Below are 18,267 nucleotides of genomic sequence, written 5' to 3' on the forward strand. Positions count from 1 at the left end.
AAGGCTCTTAAACGGAAGTAAGGGGGCGGGGGACGCAAGCGCTTCTCGCCAGGCATCTCGGGAGTTGTAGTTTCGTTTGATCCTGAGAGAGTCTGGGATTCCGGGAAACGTGATTAAGATGCGGTCGAGGCTGGGATTGGCCTAGTTAATAGGAGGGTGGAACCATGCAGGAAGCAGAACCAATAATGGGAAGGGATATTCTTGACGTCATATACGCCCGCCGGAAGTGCGGATCACACGGGCCCTAAGGCTGGCAACTAGGATGGCCGGCTTCGAGGCGCTTGGGTTGTCATCGTGGCTCGTGGAACAATGTCGGCAGCTAGGTTTGAAGCAGCCCACTCCCGTGCAGCTCGGTTGTATTCCCGCCATTCTGGAGGGTAAGTGGCCCGGTAGCTTCCCTCGAAGTCGTCTCCTCTCTTTTCTCCACCTTTGTCTTCTTTGCCCAGGCAGGTCGCACGAAGCGAGGTGTTAGGATGAGCCTGGATTCCAGACGCTTGCTGGGCAGTGTTGACGTTTAGCGTGCTCCACTGACTCGCTGTGGACGCACACAAGTGATATCGCTTCTGAAACTTTCTTAACCTAGCACGGGAAAGGTTGATGAACAACTGATTGTAATACTATGAAAAGGTGGCAGAGGTGGCATTATTTTCACTTTGCAAGTGAAACTCCCTGGTCCTGTGACTACTCTTCTCGGTCTTCTGACTCAAACTTTTTTTTTTTCCTTTAGTTGTAGTTGGATACAGTACCTTCATTTTATTTATTTATTTTTATGTGGTGCTGAGAATGGAACCCAGCGCATTGCACATGCTAGGCGGGCGCTCTTTTACAACCCCAGCCCTGTAACCCAGTTTTTTTTTTTTTTTTTGAGACAGGTTCTCTCTGAGTTTCTTAGGGCCTTGCTAAGTTGCTGAGGCTGGCTTTGAACTCGTGATTCTCCTGCCTCAGCCTTCTGAGCCTCTGGGATTACAGGTGTGCGCTACCGCCAACTTAGTTTTTCCATTAAAGTGATGTTCATAGGCTGCTGTTCACAATGTCATATGTCTATAAACCCAGTCCCAATAACTGTAGAGTCCAAATCAAGAGGATTGCAAATTCAGTGCCGACCAGGGGACCATAGACCCCCATCTCAAAAAGGGAGGGGGCTGGGATTGTAGCTCAGTGGTATAGCACTTGCCTAGCACATGTGAGGCACTGTGTTAAATCCTAAGCACCACATAAAAAATAAAGTATTGTATTCATCTACAATCAAAAATATTTTTTAAAAAGAACTTGTTTTAAAAAAGGAGAGGTCACAGGAAACCTAAGATGTGACGAATTGAGAGATTAAGTAAACAAATATTAATGAATCAATGGGGAATATAGGATGCAGTTCAAGGAGGAGAATTCTGGGCTTCTCAACCTCAGATAATTCAGAAAAGAGTCAGTTAGGTGGTGATCAGCAACATCTTCACCATCTTGGGCCAGTGGGATATAGGTTCCGGTTGAGCCTGCTACTTACCAGTTGTATGTCCTGGGTAAGGCTCTGAGATTCAGTTTCCTCTTCTATTAGATAGTGACAATAGCAGTCTCTCTTCGCTAAGATTTGTCAGTTGCCTGGTGGAAAAGGCATAGTGGGTGCAGAGTGACTGATCATTAAGTGTTAGCCATTGTTGGGGGGACTCAGTGGTAGAGCACTTGATTGGCATGCACAAGGTCCTGGGTTCCATCCCTAGTCCTGTTAAATAAATGAACAAACATACATTAGCCCTTCTGGACTATGCCGGATGTGCCCAAGGGACTAGCTGTGTTCACCTGGAGTGTGTTTATATTGTTTTGCCCTCTGTGCAGGTCGGGACTGCTTAGGCTGTGCCAAGACAGGAAGTGGCAAGACAGCAGCATTTGTCTTGCCCATCTTGCAGAAGCTGTCTGAGGATCCTTATGGCATCTTCTGCCTTGTCCTAACACCCACCAGGTGAGCCTCCCAACAAGCCCCTTGCATGTGAGTTAACCACCTGTGTTCTCTTGGACAAATGCCTTTACTTCTCTGAGCTGCACTTTGCCCATGGGACAAAAATTATGAGTGCTACAGAATTCAACAGAACAGGTTTTATGAACAGGTGTTTATGAAAAGTTCTCAGCATAGAGCTTGACCAGGGCAAGTACTGGCCAAATGGGAGCTGCCCGCAGTCAATACAGCCAAATGAATAGAAAAGCATTCTAGGCAGAGGGCCCTGCATGCAGAAGTATGAGAGAAACAGGGAACACAAAGGGATCTAGGAGCTGGGCGTGTTAGAACCAGCTTGAGAAAGCCTTAAATGTTAAGCAGGGGGTTAGAATTGATTCTCAGGGTATGTAAACAGGATTGAGCAAGGAAGGAGGCCAGGAAGTAGCATTTTCTGCTCAGGAAAAGGCTTGAGCAGAGCAAGGGCTGGCAGACACAGGCCCTGGAGACTGACTGGCCCAGAGGAGAGTAGGCTGCTGGTTGGGTCTCTGACTGGGCGACTGAGTAGTATTGACCAACATTACTGAGAAAAGGACACAGGAGAAGGTATAAGTTTTGCGGAGGGGGAGATGCCAAGGCCATTTTAGGTTTGACTAGCAGGGGGATCATCATGGGATGTTCTGGGATGAGCCCACAACAGGCTCTAGTACTCAGCCTCAGAGCCTTTGCGTATAAACAGTAGAGGGAGAGACAGGAAGCCAGGGGCTCAGGGAGGAACTCTGGGGACGGTGTTGGGAATGAGAGGCACAGAACTGCTACCTGACCCAGTCTGGCCCCTTCCTGCCCACAGGGAGCTGGCCTACCAGATTGCGGAGCAGTTCCGGGTGCTGGGGAAGCCCCTGGGTCTGAAAGACTGCATCATCGTCGGTGGCATGGGTACTGGGGCTGGTGGGTTCTGGGCATGGGAGCCCCACAGCTACAGATCTTCCACCCAGCCTCACCTGTCGCCCTCCACCCCCAGACATGGTGACCCAGGCACTGGAACTCTCTCGGAAACCACATGTGGTCATTGCCACTCCAGGACGCCTGGCTGACCACCTCCGCAGCTCTAACACCTTCCACATAAAGAAAATTCGCTTCTTGGTGAGCCGCCCCAGCTATGCTCACTGACTTTGGGTCCTCTGGGCATGGGATGGAGCCAGGAGCACTGTTCCATCTATCTGGAAAACAGGGACCACATGGATCGTTTAGTAAAGTGCTAGAAATAGTGACAAGGCCCACTCAGGGACCAAAAAGAGAGAAGCCAGTACTAGTGAGGATAAGGAGGGCAAGGTCTGACTGAGGAGGTGCCCTCGTGCTGAGACCTAGAGGAGAGCGCCTCAGAGCTCATGTCCACACCTTGGGAAGAGGCAGGCTGGGGAAGGACAGGACAGGACAGGCCTGGGGCCACAGCTAGCACCCGGACCCCATTTCCACCTCCTGCCCCACGGACACTGCAGGTGATGGACGAGGCAGACCGGCTGTTGGAGCAGGGCTGCACCGACTTCACAGTGGACCTGGAAACCATCCTGGCAGCCGTACCCGCCCGCAGGCAGACTCTGCTCTTCAGCGCCACACTGACAGACACGCTCAAGGAATTGCAAGGCCTGGCCACCAACCAGCCCTTCTTCTGGGAGGCACAGGCCCCGTGAGTCCCTGACCACTGTTGGGCAGGCAAGGTTGGAGGCAGGGCGGGCAGTAGCCCCATTGGACAGAAGGGGAAACTGGTGGCTTCCATCCCCAGGGTGCGCACTGTGGAGCAGCTAGACCAACGCTACCTGCTGGTGCCTGAGAAGGTCAAGGATGCATACCTGGTGCACCTGATCCAGACCTTCCAGGACGAGCACGAGGACTGGTCCATCATCATTTTCACCAACACGTGCAAGTGAGTGTGGGGGCGGGGCCTGCCTCCCTGCCACAGCCCTTTAGAGGTGGCCCAGAGTCACAGCCTTGGGGCAAACAGCCAGGCTGGTCTCTCCCCGCCTTAGCTCAGATCGGAAGTTTTTTGGGTGAGGGGCTCAGCCCCATCTTGTACGGAAGGCTCAGGAAACCCTGCAGAGCTATCTCAGCAGCCTAGTTGTTATGGCCGAGCGTGTCACCAGGCTTACCTGGGCCTCCAGACCCTCTGATGGGAAGCTGTGACTATTAACCAAGGCTCCTATGGGCACTTCACACTGGCTCCTCCTTTGAGCTATTTGGGGCATGATCAAGAGGCTGTGGGCTATTCCAGCATGGGCTAGAAGAACAGGACTCAGAACAGTCCAGATGAACTGGTTCCCAGGAGAAAAGTTTGGATACAGAGTGACTGTCAGGCACAGCAGTACCCAGCAGCTCACGGGATGGGATCACTTTCTGTGAGGTTGGCAAGCGCTGGAGACTGAGCTCAGGCTCCCGTGGATAAGCATGGGCACCACCTCCGAGCTACACCAGCCCAGACACCAGTTGTTTCTTTCCATCCATCTTTTAGCTGTTACCCTCTATCAGTCCCCTTGGGGAGTCTATGCCCTCCTGTGACAGTGGCTCAGTTTCTAGTTTCCCAGCCCTTGTGGTCTTAACCGAAAGGAGTCTGCTTGTTCAGAAATGAGCGGCAGTCCCAGGGCACAGTGTGTGTGCGCGTGTGTGTAGTCCTAGGGATGGAACCCGGGGAAAACGCTGGCCAGCACTCTGCCGTGAGCCGCACCTCTAACTCTCCAGGCCAGTTATCACTTCAGGCCCAGGGAAGGGTCAGCAGAGAGTCTGGCAGGCGGGCGGGACCTCTAGGCCCCTGTATTTTTTCTCATTTCTGAGTGGCACAGGGTTACCTTGCTTGGTGTCTCTGAGTGGGTTGGGGCGGGATCACTGTCCCAGGACCCAGAGCAGGAAGAGCTGACAGTCACATTTTTTCCACCAGGACCTGCCAAATCCTGTGTATGATGCTGCGTAAGTTCAGCTTCCCCACAGTGGCTCTGCACTCCATGATGAAACAGGTGCGGGACTTGATGGCTGCACCTCCCCGCCCAGCCCAGGACACCTCCCAGCCTCCAGCCTTTGCCCATGCTCTGCCCAGAACCCACTTCCTGCTGCTTTCTTTCCCTGGCCTCATGTCTCTCTCCCATTGTTCAGTTGTCCTAGTCTGCCCTAGGGGTCACTACCCTTACTGGCTGTGAGCCCCCTGAGGGTAGGAGCTGACCTGTTTCTACCCTGTCCCTGGTCCTCACATACAAGCCCTCCCCAACCCACTCACAAATTTCTTCCCAACACCGTGCAGAAAGAACGTTTTGCTGCTCTGGCGAAGTTCAAATCCAGTATATACCGGATCCTGATTGCCACAGATGTGGCCTCTCGGTGAGCAACACCCAGGTCCATGCTTCAACCCCTGCCCAGGGTATTTCCCCTCCAGTGGCAGCCAAGGCCCCAAGGAGGGTCAAGGAGCCTAGTCTTGGTCATGAGTAACCCTGGCAGGGGTTTAAGCCTCAGTTTCCCCACTTGGGACAGTGGGTGTGACTGGCCTGTGCCTACAGGGGCCTGGACATCCCCACAGTGCAGGTGGTCATCAACCACAACACCCCTGGACTTCCCAAGATCTACATCCACCGAGTCGGACGGACAGCCCGTGCAGGTGAGCAGGTGGGCAGGGTTAGCAGACAAGGTGGGCAACCTATAGACACCGTCCCCCTAGCCTCCCCACATGCCAAGGAGCCAAAATCGTATGCTAGTGGGATATAGGTGAGCTAGAGCCCACAGGTCAGAGGCAGTAGGTTAGAGCCATCTCCAAAACCAAAGGCAGGTTCTGGGGCGTGTCTGGGTGGTAGAGCTCTTGCCTTGCAGACGTGAGGTCTGGATTCTAACCCAGCACCACAAAAAAAAAAAGGCAACAGCAAAGGCACATACTGCCTTAGTCCCTGCCACTTGTGTGGCCTCACTCAAGGGCCCTTTCATATCAGGGCTACCGTTTGGGACCCAGCAGCAAGTAGATGGAGAGCCCTGGCAGGTAGGACGCTGCCCTCAAGAGCTGGTCTCTAGGGTCAGCCCTCCTGAGTGGCCCTGGCTGAAGGGCCAAGGAGACACCCAGTGTCTGCCTCCCAGCACTGTCCTGGAGGGGCACCGTGTTCATGAGATTCTTGCTCCTGGGGCTGGGGGGTAGGATTCCTGGGGTGACCTGTGGCTTGGAGCAGGTTGCATCCACTGCTTGGGTCCCACTGTGGTGGGTAACGAGAACGGTGGTGCCTGTTTCAGGCTGTTGCGAGAGTGATGGACTTTACCAGCCACCAGTTCAGCTCTAGTCACCATCCTAGATACCGGAAGCAGAAACTGGAGTGTAGAGATCCAGGCTGAGGCTCATCAGGGCTAATATCTGACATACGGCCTGAGCTCCCTGGCAGCCATGTCACCTGCCCTCATGTCAGGCCAGGCTGGCAGGAGAACCACCTCTCCATGTCTGGTGGCTCCCCTAGGACAGTCCCACCCTCTACACAGGCCCAGCACAGGGCGAGCCCCCGTGCTCTGAGCTGGTCCTTTCCCCACGGAGCCCTTATTCTGCACCTTGCAAGGGGAGCCCAGAGGTGTCTGGCTGTCAGGATCTGCCTTTGTTGGTTCCACGTCCTATAACTGAGGTATGTCCCTACAGGGCGGCAGGGACAGGCCATCACGCTAGTGACACAATATGACATCCACCTGGTACACGCCATTGAGGAACAAATCAGTGAGTGGGGCAGGGACTCGGGCACCTTTGGGTGGCACTGTCTGCCCCATCTACCCCTGCAGGCTGCTTCCAGAGCAGGTCACCTGTGCGTCCTCCTGTGAGCATCCCACATGTTGCTTTTGCCATTGTCAAAAGAAGCTCCCCACAGGACTGTCGTCTGCTGACACCATGTCTAGTGGGAGTGGACTTTAGTTTCTCAGACTGGAGTGTGGAGATGGTCCCTGAGACCAGAGACCACCCACTGTGGCAGGCCTGGGCCTGCTGAGCCCCTCGCTGTGGTTTATCGTGGCCTGAGCAGAACCACTGGCTGCAGCATCTCCAGGTGCTGTGCACACCGACCTCAAAGTCAGAAGCCTTCACTTTTTTTTTTTTTTTTTTTAATTTGTAATGAGATGGGATCTCACCGGGTTGCCCAGACCAGCCATGAACTACTAGATCTCAGCGATCCTATAGATGTCTACTGTCACACCCATCTTTGACTTGAAAGGACATTGTGTCCAAGAAATGAATCCAATTGTCCCTCGGTTTCTGTGGGAAAGGTTTAGTTCCTGGACCCCCATGGATACCAGAATGCACAGATGCTCCAGTCCCGTCTAGAAAGTGGTGCATTGTTTGCTAGACCCTCCCCACCTGGTACATGCAATTCAGTTGTCCTAGTCTGCCCTAGGGGTCACCACCTTTACTCCCGCAGACTTCATGTTGTCACTAGATGACCTGGAGTACTTAGTGCAATGCGGTTGCTGTGGAAGTGGTTGTTGTCCTGTATTATTTAGGGACTAAAGGAATAGTCTGGGCTGGGGGTGTAGCCCAGTGGTGGAGCACTTGCTGAGCATGTGAATGGCCCTGGGCTTCATCACCAGCACCACAGAAAGAAGCTGTCTGTGCAGTTTTCTTTTCTCTGAATATTTTCCACCCACAACTGGTTGAATCTGCAGATGCAGAATGTGGCATACAGAGGGCCACTGTATTCCAGGTCATAGTGTTGCTGACACCAGTATCTGCTGTGTCTGTACCTCTACACCTGACCCAACCCTGGGTAGCTTGTGTGCCCCTTCTCCCAGGGAACTCACTACCTCCCTGTCCGCTGTCCCCACAGACAAGCAGCTGGAGGAACTGTCGGTGGAGGAGGCCAAGGTGCTGCAGATCCTCACACAGGTCAACGTCGTGCGGAGGGAGTGTGAGATCGTGAGTGTCGGGTGGGGCTGCCTGCACTTCGGGCCTGGCTGTCCCCTTCAAGACCGAAGCTGTGACCATCTCTTCCTCCCCCACTAGAAACTGGAGGCGGCCCACTTTGACGAAAAGAAGGAGATCAACAAGCGGAAGCAACTGATCCTGGAGGGGAAGGTGAGTGCCAGGCTGGCAGGGGGTGACGAGGGTCCCCAGGTGGGGGCATCCAGCTCAGCCACTCGCTGGTCCTCCCCATGCCAGGACCCCGACCTGGAGGCGAAGCGCAAGGCAGAGCTGGCCAAGATCAAGCAGAAGAACCGGCGCTTCAAGGAGAAGGTGGAACACACACTCCAGCGACAGAAGGCCAGCAGGGCTGGCCGCAGGGGACGTCCACCCCGGGCCCAGCCTGGGTCCCACACAGCCCCAGCACCGACCCAGGGCCCGGCCTGAGTTCACCATGGCCCCTCCTGCCCAGTCTGGGACTGCTTATTGACTGAGGGTCTGAGGGACTCCCCTCAAGCCTTTCCTGTGCCCCTCAGTGGAAGCCATGGACACCTACATCATGCAGTCCCCACTCCTTTGTCCGGAATCCCCAGCTGGCCCTTTCCTAGGGCCCTGGCCAGGAGTCAGGCTGCAGAGGAGGAAGGAGCACTGACTGAGGCGGAACCCTGCTCCACAAATTCCACACCGTGGCACAGGTGCCCCCGGGCACAGCATTCCGTGGATAGGTGGCACTCAATAAATGGGTCTTTCAGCTTTTCTCAGCCTGACTTAGAAATGAGGGCAGGACAGGTGGGATGCTTCTGCCTGCCTCTCTCAAGTCCCCCAAAACTTGTTGCACCTAACCCAGTTCTTCAACCCCTCCAGCAGGCCCAGCCATTCCAGACACTTGACCTTGGGTCTGTGAAGCCCCTTCTCTGGTCCTCAGTTTCCTAACTGAGCACATGGGCTTAGCAACTGCACCATTTCAAATCTAGCCAGGAGATTTTGGTGTGATCACCTTGTGCCTAAGCAGTATTCTAGGATTCTCCCTGGCTGCCCACATCTGGAGGTTGTGGCCAGAGTGAGGGAGATTTAACCAGGGGCCACCTAAGGCCAAAGTTGGTGCACACCTATAATCTCAGCAACTCAAGAGACTGAGGCAGGAGGATTGCAAGCTTGAGGCTAGCCTCAGCATCTTAGTAAGACCCAGTCGTAAAGTAAAAAACTTTAAAAAGGACTGGGGATGTAGCTCGGTAGTAAAGCCCCACTGGGTTCAATCCCCTATACAGACACTGGTTGGCCAAACAACATGGCTAAGCCCAAGGGGACTGAGGCAGAGGCGCCAGGCAGAGCAGGCTCCAGGATATGTGACCTAGACATGCCTCTCACCGGCAAAAGGGCTTTGGGATCACCACAGGGATGCAGGGCAGCCAGGATCCATCCTGGAGGAGAAAGGTAAAGGGGGGGGGGGCGACGGGTCTGGTGCCTACACACCACACACACGCAGTCACACTTAGAAATGTAATCTGGGCACCAGCACATGCCCGTGGGTTCTAGAAATTCTACACAATGAAAAGCTCAAAAACAGGCCCCATGCTGTGAGTGGCCATGGCCAGGCCGAGTCAGGCTCCCTGGTCCCTGCCAGGGCAAACAGGCCCGCCTGTGCCGCCTGAGCCCCAGCCTCACCCCACGTGGGGATCCTTTAGGTAGAACCAGCCCCTGAGACCCAGCTCTGCTCAGGGCGCAGCCTCTGCCAGGCGGGCCAGGCCTTCTCTGAGTTCGCTCAGCTCAAACAGCCTGACGTCCAGCAGCTGTGCAGCCCGGCCCACTTCGGCCCGCGCCCGCTCCCGCTCAGCCCGGGCCTCTTCCAGGCTGCGCTCCGTGGCCCGCAGTTGGTGCTCCAGCTCTGCGTTGCGTGTCTCCAGGTCCTGTGGGGACAGGGTAGCAGAGTTGGGGACCCCAACAAGTCTCAAGGGTCATCAGCCCTGACTGGGTACCCAGCATCTCCAGCATCTGAGGGCGCTGGGCTGGGACCTGGTTGTCTCACAGCCGCCTCTCGGCACCTCTGCTCTGCCCAGCACTCCCTGTCCCCAGCCATCTTTTTTTTTTTTCTTAAATGATGATGATTATTGTCCTTATTATTTTTTTTTTAAACAGAGAGTGAGAGAATTTTTTCATATTTATTTTTTAGTTATTGGCAGACACAACATCTTTGTTTGTATGTGGTGCTGAGGATCGAACCCGGGCCGCATGCATGCCAGGCAAGCATGATACTGCTTGAGCCACATCCCCAGCCCTGTCCCCAGCCATCTTGAGCATCATAGAACCAATTGTGGTTCTCTTCCACTTAAAGCCCTCCTATGACTCTCACGACACTGGAAATAAATGTACATCCCTAGGGTTGTGCTGGGGCTCTCCTTTCCTTGCTCATTCCCACTCAGCCTTTTTGAGCCTTGCAGTTCTTTAAACACTCTGGATTTCTTCACACCTCAGGGCCTTTGCACATGCTGTGTGCCCAGAAGATGATAGGGATCACTTCCCTAACTTTTCTCCCCAGGAATCTTTGGGAGGCACCAGCCCCTTTAATATCTCCATGTATTGGGCACATAGGAAGTACCCCATGAACATTTCTCAAAGACTCCAGTGAAAGCTAAGCCTGCCAGACCTGGGTTCAAATGCAGTCTCTGTGACCTCAGGCCAGAACATTTTGAAGATTTGATGGGGTTAAGCAATGGAATTAGCAAGGACTGAGAAAGTGCTTTGAATGAAGGACAGATATGAAACTACTAATTACTGTTGTTTATAAAGCACCTACTAAGTGTCGGGAATTCTGTGGGTCTAGACTTCCCAATTCTTCATGACGTTAGATGGATATGGTCCTGATCCACTTACAAATGAAGAAATTAAGGCTCAGAGACATAGACCCCAAGTCTGTCCTATCCAGGGGTTGGATACCCATTCTCCGTCACCCCACACACCTGCACCTTCTGTTGGGTCTCCTCCCGCTCTGTGGCATCCGGGGTCTCTCGAGGACCACCAGTCTGATTCTTCAGCGTCTGGATCTCCTAGGGGAGAAGGGTTCCCAGGGTCTGTTTGGAGGTCCTGGATCCACAGGGGAAGCTGATGGAAGGCAGGGCTCAGGGACCACACTTGGTGCTCACCTGGTCCTTTGTTTGCACCAGGGCTTCCAGCTGCTCCAGCGACTGACTGGGCACCTCCTTCTCCACGACAGGAGCTGTCTCTGCAGTTGCCTGGGCCTCCAACTCGGCCACCTACACCCACAGGAAGCTCAGCACAACACCCCAGCGTGTGCTGTCCCATTGCTCCCCAGGCCCCTGGAGAATCTGCCTCCTACTCATTCTTGGTAGGTGGTACCACCCCTCCTCCGGGTAGTTTGGACTTTATAGAGCATGACAGACCCTCTGAGGCTTTCAGTCTCAAGACCCATTTTACAGAGCAAGAAATTGAGGTCCGGAATGATCTGCTGAAGTCATTCGGCCATCCTGGGAACCCCTCTGCAGTTGCCAGAGCCAGACAGTGTCTCTGGGAGGAAAGGGTGCCCTCACCCGCTGCCGCAGCCGCTCGGCCTCTGCACGCTGGGCCTCCAGCTGCTGCCTCCACTGCGCTGCGGCGGCGTTTGCCTCCCGCAGGGCGCCTGCCAGTTTATTGTTGCTGTCCTGCAGCGCAAAGAACTCGGCCTCCCACTGCACCTCGCCCACCGAGCTGTGGAGAAACCGGGGTCAGCACGAGGGATAGATAAGCCCCAGGCTGGGGGCGGGGCTAGGCTGGAGTGGGGCGGGGCCTAAATAGCGCTGAGCTAGGGAATTGGGCGGCGCTGGGCAGGCTTAGTTCTGTTCCTGACCGGGTCAAAATGGACACGTGACATTAGCCCCAGGACCTCGTCTGAATGGGAGACTTGAAGCATCCCACTGGGGCGTGGCCAGAACGGGGTAAGGAGGCGTGAATGAGGGAGAAAGGACTCCAGAACGGATGAGAGGGGGATGGAGCCAGCCCTAGGGAGGCGTGGTCCGGCTGGGGATCGGGCAGGATCTGGGTCAGCCTCCTCCCCCTCCCGGATCTCGGATCCACAGCCCGAGCGCCTCCTCCCTGCCCCGCCCACCTCGCCCCGCCCGCTCCCTAGGCCCCGCCCCTCACCCCTCCGACAGCATCTTCTTTAGCCGCTCCCGCTCGGTGGGGCCCGGGGCGTCCGCGCTCTGGCTGCGGAACAGTTTCTCTTCGCCTGGGCCATTGGCACTGACGAGGGGGCTGGGGGGCACCTGCGGGTGAGGATGAAGCGGGGTGACGGTGAGTGGTGGCTTCAGTCAAGAACGGCTTAGAAAGTCATAGTTGATGTCAGGGCCGAAGTCCCTGCCGTCATGACTGGGGTCAGAGAATCTGAATTGACCTGCGGACCCCAGTAGGTCCTTCCCAGTACTGGCATCTAGGCGCAACCCTCCCGTCCTCACCCACCCTCTATGGCTCCCTATGACCCCTGGACTGGACTTCCCAGCCTCCCACCTTGCCCGGCTGGGCTTTCACCAACCCCTGAAAACCTGATACACAATCTGCAAAGCTAAACGCTGCCCAGAATCTAATTGCTCCAAGCTGTTCCCTCGAGCACTGCTCTTCCCTGGGACAGAATTTCAACACACTGTTAAGAACAGCGCAGGATGCCCTCCCCAGGCGGAATTTGCATCTTCATCTTCGGAGCAATCTCACTGCCTGGGCCTGCAGCCCTGAGGACAGAGACAGCAACTTTCTCATTTCTCAAACCCTTGTACCCAGCCCCGGGTCTGGCACACGGCAGCTGCTCAATAAATTATAACGAAAATAAATGAATGGGGGTAGTGCCCAGAGACAGATCGCTGTTCTGCTCAGCCCCCTTAGCTATTTTAACTTCCAGTCTTCAATTAATTCTGTCATCTGAGCTGATTTTGAGCCCAAGCCAAGCTAAACCTCCTAAGATGTGCTCCATGGCCCAAGCCCTGCCTCCATGGTCTACTGTTAGGGTTATCTGTGAGCATTTTCTCCTAGGTACCCACAGTGCATGGCTGATTCAGAGATGCCAAGAGGAGGGGCAGGGAATGCTCACCTGGTGGGAGGCAAGCCCCAGGGCAGGGCTGGTGAGCTCCCCTCCATCCTGAGATTTCTCCCGGGCCAACCTTGCTGCTTCCTTCACTTCCTGGAACTTCTCAGCAAACTGGGGGGCGGAAAGCAGAGGTGAACAAACTCTCCAGCCCCTCTCCAGCCTCCCACCAGGTCACTCCCACCCACTGCCAGCATTGTTACCTTGGGGGGACCTTAGGAACTGTGCATACCCCCTTATCTCACAAACCGAAAGGGGCAGGTTGGAAAACGATGTCCCCTTGAGCAGAATGGGTACCCTGGTGGGAGGGATGTTCCCGGAGGTGGCAGTAAGTACACTGAGAGACATTAAGAAAGGGATTCCCTTTTCCTCTCTGTCAGGCTTATTTCAACAAGGAGAGCCTCTGGCTGGTGCTGACTTTTCTTTAACACCTGTTAACATTCCTTTATAACAGAGAGAGGAGGTCTTGCACTTGGAGCCTCTGAGAGGGAGGCATCGACAGTCAGAGAGTAATTACCTGCTTCCAGTTTTCATTAAGCCAAGCGTTTACATTTACCACCTAGCTCTGGCAATTAAACTTGTTCTCCAGTTAAGATAGAAAGTGTTTTTTCGTTTGTTTGTTTTGTTTTAATTTTAAAATAAGTTCCCTTTGTTTAAACCTTTTTTTTTTTTTTTTTAACCAGGTGTGGTGGCATGCCCTGTATTCCTAGCTTCCTGGGAGGCTGAGACAAGAGTTTGAGGCCAGGAGTTTGAGGCCAGCCTGGGCAGCACAGGCAGACCCCCATCTCAATAAATAAATAAATAAATAAATAAATAAATAAAAATGTTTAGAGTCTGGGTGTGGCTCAGTGGTGGAGCACCTACTTAGCATGAGCAAGGCCCTGGGTTCGATCCCCAACACCTCCAAACAAAAACTTTTAAAAAATTATTTACAGTCACACCACTAGACTCATGCAAAGGTATTCAGTGTAATTCACTGGGGGAAAATTATCTTTTCAAAAACAAACCCCTGAGCAGGGCAAGTTGGTACATGCCTATAATCCCAGAGGCTGGGGAGGCTGAGGGAGGAGGATTGAAAGTTCAAAGCCAGCCTCAGCAATTTAGCCCTAAGCAACTTAGCAAGACCCAGTCTCTAAATAAAATATAAAAAGAGCTTGGGGTGTGTTTCAGTGCTTAAGCAATCCTGGTACCAACCAACCAACCAACCAAAAAGCAGCCCCCTGGATTCCATCCCCTAGCACTGTAAACAAAACAAACAATAACAACAACAACAACAAAATGCCTAAAAATAACTTAATATTCATGTGGGGATAAAATGAACCTCTGGCCCTACCTTGCACCACCCACAGAAGTTAACTCAAAACCTAACCTTGAAAAGAACATTATAGGGCTGGGGATGTGGCTCAAGCGGTAGTGTGCTCGTCTGGCATGCGTGTGGCCCGGGTTCGATCCCCAGCACCACATACCAACAAAGATGTTGTGTCCGCCGAGAACTAAGAAATAAATATTAAAATTTCTCTCTCTCTCTCTCTCCTCTCTCACTCTCTCCTTTAAAAAAAAAAAAAAAGAACATTATAATGCTTCTAGAATAAAACAGAGAAAATCTTCAGGGTACAGGAAGCATTAATCATAAAAAGAAAAAAAAAAAAAAGAACAATGGATACAGAAAATATCCTGAAGAAGGGAGGTAATAGCTGAGTACTGCTGGGAAAGGGGGGAAGGACCCCTAGTCCAGGCACCAGGGCGATGACCTAAAATTGAAGCAAGTGGCCAGCAGAACCAGGATTCAAACCAGGGAAATAGAAGGGGCTTCTTGCTCATCTTTTTTCCCCCCAGAACTAGGGAATGAACCCAGGGTGCCCCACCACTAAGCTACATCCCCAGCCTTCTTTATTTATTTATTTATTTATTTATTTTTAAGTTTTGAGACAGGGTCACGCCAAGTTGCTGACGCTGGCCTCAAATTTGTGATCCTGCTGCCTCAGCCTCCCCAGCATCTAGGATTACTGGCATGCGCCACCTGCCTGTCTAATTCTATGTGCCCATTCTTTTTGTTGTTGTTTCCAGGATTGAACCTGGAGGCGCTTAACCACTAAGCCACATCTCCAGCCCCTTTTTATATTTTATTTTGAGACAGGGCCTTGCTAAATTGCTGAGGCTGGCTTTGAACTTGCAATCCTCCTGTCTCAGTCTCCTGAGCTGCTGGGATTACAGGTGTGCAACACTGTGCCTGGCTCTGTGTACCCAATCTGCCACTGAGTACACAGAGGCCAGGTCCTGTGCACTGTCCCCTAGTGAGACCAGGTGAAGACATAGGCCCAGGCCCGTCTCTCCCCTCTGTTCCCCCCATGCCACCTACCTGAGTCAGATGCTGCTCAGAGGCAAAGCCAAGGCCGTAGACTGTGTTGGCACGACTGTCTGCCCACTGCCCAAACTTCTGGGAGGTTTTGGTAAAGGTCATGTTGGGGGTAACAGTACTGTTGATGATGGCCTGTGGGGATTCAGAGATCAAAGTTGAAGGGCCTGATGACAATGACACACACATGAATTCCTGGATGAATGAGCACCATTTTGTCTTAGGGCTTCAGAGGTCTCTGCTCTGAGCCATTTCAGGAGGAAGAGATGGCTGAGAAAGGGCCAGGGTTCCTTGTTTCCCAGAGCACCCAGCAAGGCAGTGACCAGACCCAGGCCTATCTCCTGGGGCTCTAGTGCCTATACCCCACCCAGACCCTGCCGACCTTAGCGCCCCCAATGCTGATGATGCGGTAGACATTGCGAGTGGCATCGTAGAAATAGGAGACGGTAAGTGCATGCTTGCCGGCCGGGATCCAGTTCCTCTTGGTGGCCGGGTCAATCTGGAACACGTGTGCCCGTGTACTGAAGATTGGCTGCTCCCTAAATGGGGAGAGGGGACTCAGTGGGGGATAAGCACCTCCAAGGAGCTCAGGGCTGGACAAGGTAGGTGGGAGCTTACCTGGCTGTGGACATTGGTCAGGCTGGGCTGGGTGGGCTCTAAGGAGCAGCCAGAGGGGTGGCAGGAGTGGCTGGCTTGGCCCCTGGGGACAGAGGGTCCTGTGAGTGTCTTCTCAGGTCAGGCTGAGAAGGCCAAACAGGTCCAATCTCAGGACACCACCAGGTGTACCATTTATAGAACTTTAATCAAAAAGGCATGACAATCAGTAGGTACCAGAGAGAAAGAACCCCATCATTCTCCATTTGGGGAAGGCCCCACAACATTCTGGGCAGGAGGAGCTCTGGAGAAGACAGGTGGCCCCTAACATGTAATATAAACTTCTCATCATTTTGGTTACTGGGCTCCCCCATTGAAGCCTCTCTACCCTTGGGCTGGGTGGCAAGGCCAAGGATAACCCTGCTCAGTACTTTCCAGCACATTCAAGATCTGGAGAAGGGGGCTCCACAGCCTCCCAGTTGGTTCCAATAGCCACCGTCCCAGGAAGCCAGCAATGCTGATGGGAGGAGACTTCCTGGTCCTCAGGTGTCCCCAAACCTACATCCCAGGGATCTGCAGGGGATCCAATAGGGGGTTGGAGAAGTAGGACTCCAGGAGGGGGAGGGGCGGCCCCCAGCCCGGCGCCTCCGAGGTCAGAGGGGGGAATGCCCCCCCATCCTGTCCTGGGCAGCTGCTATCCCGGTCACAGGGTCTGAAATCGGAGCCCCTAGGTGGGGGAGGAGCGGCAGCTAAGTCCTGGGTTGGGGGCGGGTCCTGAGCCTGACAGGGGCTGAGGATTGAAGGGGTCCCCGGAACCCAGGCCCTTCCGGCCCGGCGGCTCCTGCCGCGACTCGACTCGCAGCGTTTGGGAAAAGTTACTCACCAACTAGTCATGCGCCTAGGACGCCGCGGGCCGCGGGGTTCCCCAAGGGGGGTCCAACACCTCGCAGAGCCCAGGAACCCCCAATCGGGCTGGGGGCGAGAACTCATCCCAAGCGCCCCAGTCCAGAGGCCTGATATTCATTCAGGATCCAGTCCCACCCGCGTCAGGAGGGCACCCCGTAAGCGCCCCAACTTCGTAACGCGCCGCCCAGACCCTGGAACTTCCCCGATCCATGCAACGCTGCCCTGACTCCAGTTCCAGAACTTTGGGGACATCTCTTCTGCCTCCTCCAACCCGGGTCCGAAACTTCGGGGTCTTCCCTCCCTCACCCCGCGCTACCTCCGGCAACCCCGGGTCGGGAACTTTGGAGACCTTGGCACTGATCTCGACTCCAGAACTCCAGGGGCCCCTGCCAACCCTCCAGTCCCTGGTCTGGAACTTCGAGGACCCCCTCTGCGCCGCTCTCCCAGCCCAGGTCCGGGACTTCGGGGACCCGTTGGCGGATTTCTTCAATGCCGGGGCCAGAAATTTTGGAACCGCTCGCTCTGTCCCCTCCCCGACTCCGACTCCGGAACTTCGGGACCCCGTGATTCCTCCAGCCCTGGAACTTCAGAGCTCCTCGCGCCGCCCCCAGCCCCGAGCCCAGAACTTCGGGGTCCCCCGCACCCTCTCCCCGGCCCTGGGGCTTGGCGGCCCCTGCGCTCCGGGCGCAGGATGGCCGGCCGGGCTCACCCTGCTGTGTCGGCGCCCGCCAGTGTCCGGGCGCGCGTCGGGTGCGGCCCCCGTGGCGGCGCTGACTCGGCGCTGCCGGGCGCCCCGCTCACTCCCTGGTTCCCCGGCCCGCGCCCTCCGCGCCGCCCTCCGCACCGCCCGCGCCTTTGTCTGCGCCGCCGCCGCCGCCGCCCGCGCCGCCTCCGGTCCCATCGCGGCCGGTCCCGACGCGGACGCGGCCCGCCCCGCCTCCCGGGGCCGCGGAGGCCGCCCCGCTGCGCCCCCTGCCGGCCCTCGGCGGCGGGCAGGAGAGGGAGGAGGGAGAGGGAGGGCCGGGGTGTGGAGGGCAAGGGGACCCCTGGGACTGAGGAAAAGCAGCGAAGAGGGGAGGACCAGGGGATGGGAGGAGGAGGAGGACACAGAGACAGAGGGACGGACATCCGGGATGAGGCAGAGACCCAGGCTGGAGGAGGCACAGGAAGCAGGTGGACAGAGTTGATCAGACAGAGATGTGACCTCACTCTCCTATAGGCTTCTAAGGGTCAGTCCTGGTTTTTGCTGCCTCTGCCCTCGTGCCCGGTATCATCCCCTTCAAACTGTGATGGGGGTCAGGTCCTTCCCCCACCAGTGGAGTTGGGGAGGATGGAGGGGTGCAGTAATCATTCAGATGATCTGCATACAATAGAGCTCAATGGGTGTTGCCAGGAAACTGGAGACCTAGGCAGGGAGATGGCTGGAAGTAGGACCAGGAGAGAAACTGTTCTATCTATCCTCCCTCCCAGCCCTGATTGGGGATATCCGTCTCCCTCTTTCTCCCTCAAGACACCAGTAAAAAATGTCAGCGATG

The 18,267-nt window shown here is 55.0% G+C and overlaps 2 protein-coding genes across 4 annotated transcripts; one reads left to right on the top strand and one right to left on the bottom strand.

Annotated features, from left to right (window-relative positions):
• Nucleotides 1–218: 218 nt before the first annotated feature.
• Nucleotides 219–8,567, top strand: Ddx49 (DEAD-box helicase 49). Its single transcript, XM_005332970.5, has 13 exons — nt 219–377; nt 1,828–1,951; nt 2,772–2,857; nt 2,943–3,064; nt 3,421–3,608; nt 3,705–3,845; nt 4,851–4,926; nt 5,208–5,284; nt 5,461–5,558; nt 6,567–6,641; nt 7,738–7,826; nt 7,914–7,985; nt 8,070–8,567. Exons 1-13 carry the CDS (start codon nt 263–265, stop codon nt 8,256–8,258), a joined length of 1,452 nt encoding a protein of 483 aa, XP_005333027.2. The 5' UTR covers nt 219–262; the 3' UTR covers nt 8,259–8,567.
• A 730-nt stretch (nt 8,568–9,297) lies between these two features.
• Nucleotides 9,298–17,632, bottom strand: Homer3 (homer scaffold protein 3). 3 transcript variants are annotated; one of them, XM_078037891.1, is made up of 10 exons: nt 17,442–17,632; nt 15,851–15,932; nt 15,615–15,771; nt 15,236–15,367; nt 12,883–12,990; nt 11,946–12,067; nt 11,357–11,513; nt 10,952–11,062; nt 10,769–10,855; nt 9,298–9,718 (listed from the first exon to the last, which is right to left on the bottom strand). In XM_078037891.1, the coding sequence occupies exons 2-10, from the start codon at nt 15,862–15,864 to the stop codon at nt 9,527–9,529; spliced, it is 1,080 nt and encodes a 359-aa protein (XP_077894017.1). In that variant the 5' UTR covers nt 15,865–15,932; nt 17,442–17,632; the 3' UTR covers nt 9,298–9,526. The 3 variants fall into 3 exon arrangements, with proteins under 3 accessions (XP_077894017.1, XP_077894018.1, XP_040146182.1); XM_078037892.1 differs by lacking the exon at nt 17,442–17,632 and adding an exon at nt 16,389–16,683; XM_040290248.2 differs by lacking the exon at nt 17,442–17,632 and adding an exon at nt 16,064–16,351.
• Nucleotides 17,633–18,267: the final 635 nt, after the last annotated feature.

The sequence above is a fragment of the Ictidomys tridecemlineatus genome, chromosome 2, assembly GCF_052094955.1.
Source record: "Ictidomys tridecemlineatus isolate mIctTri1 chromosome 2, mIctTri1.hap1, whole genome shotgun sequence".
Taxonomy (NCBI): Eukaryota; Metazoa; Chordata; class Mammalia; order Rodentia; family Sciuridae; genus Ictidomys; species Ictidomys tridecemlineatus.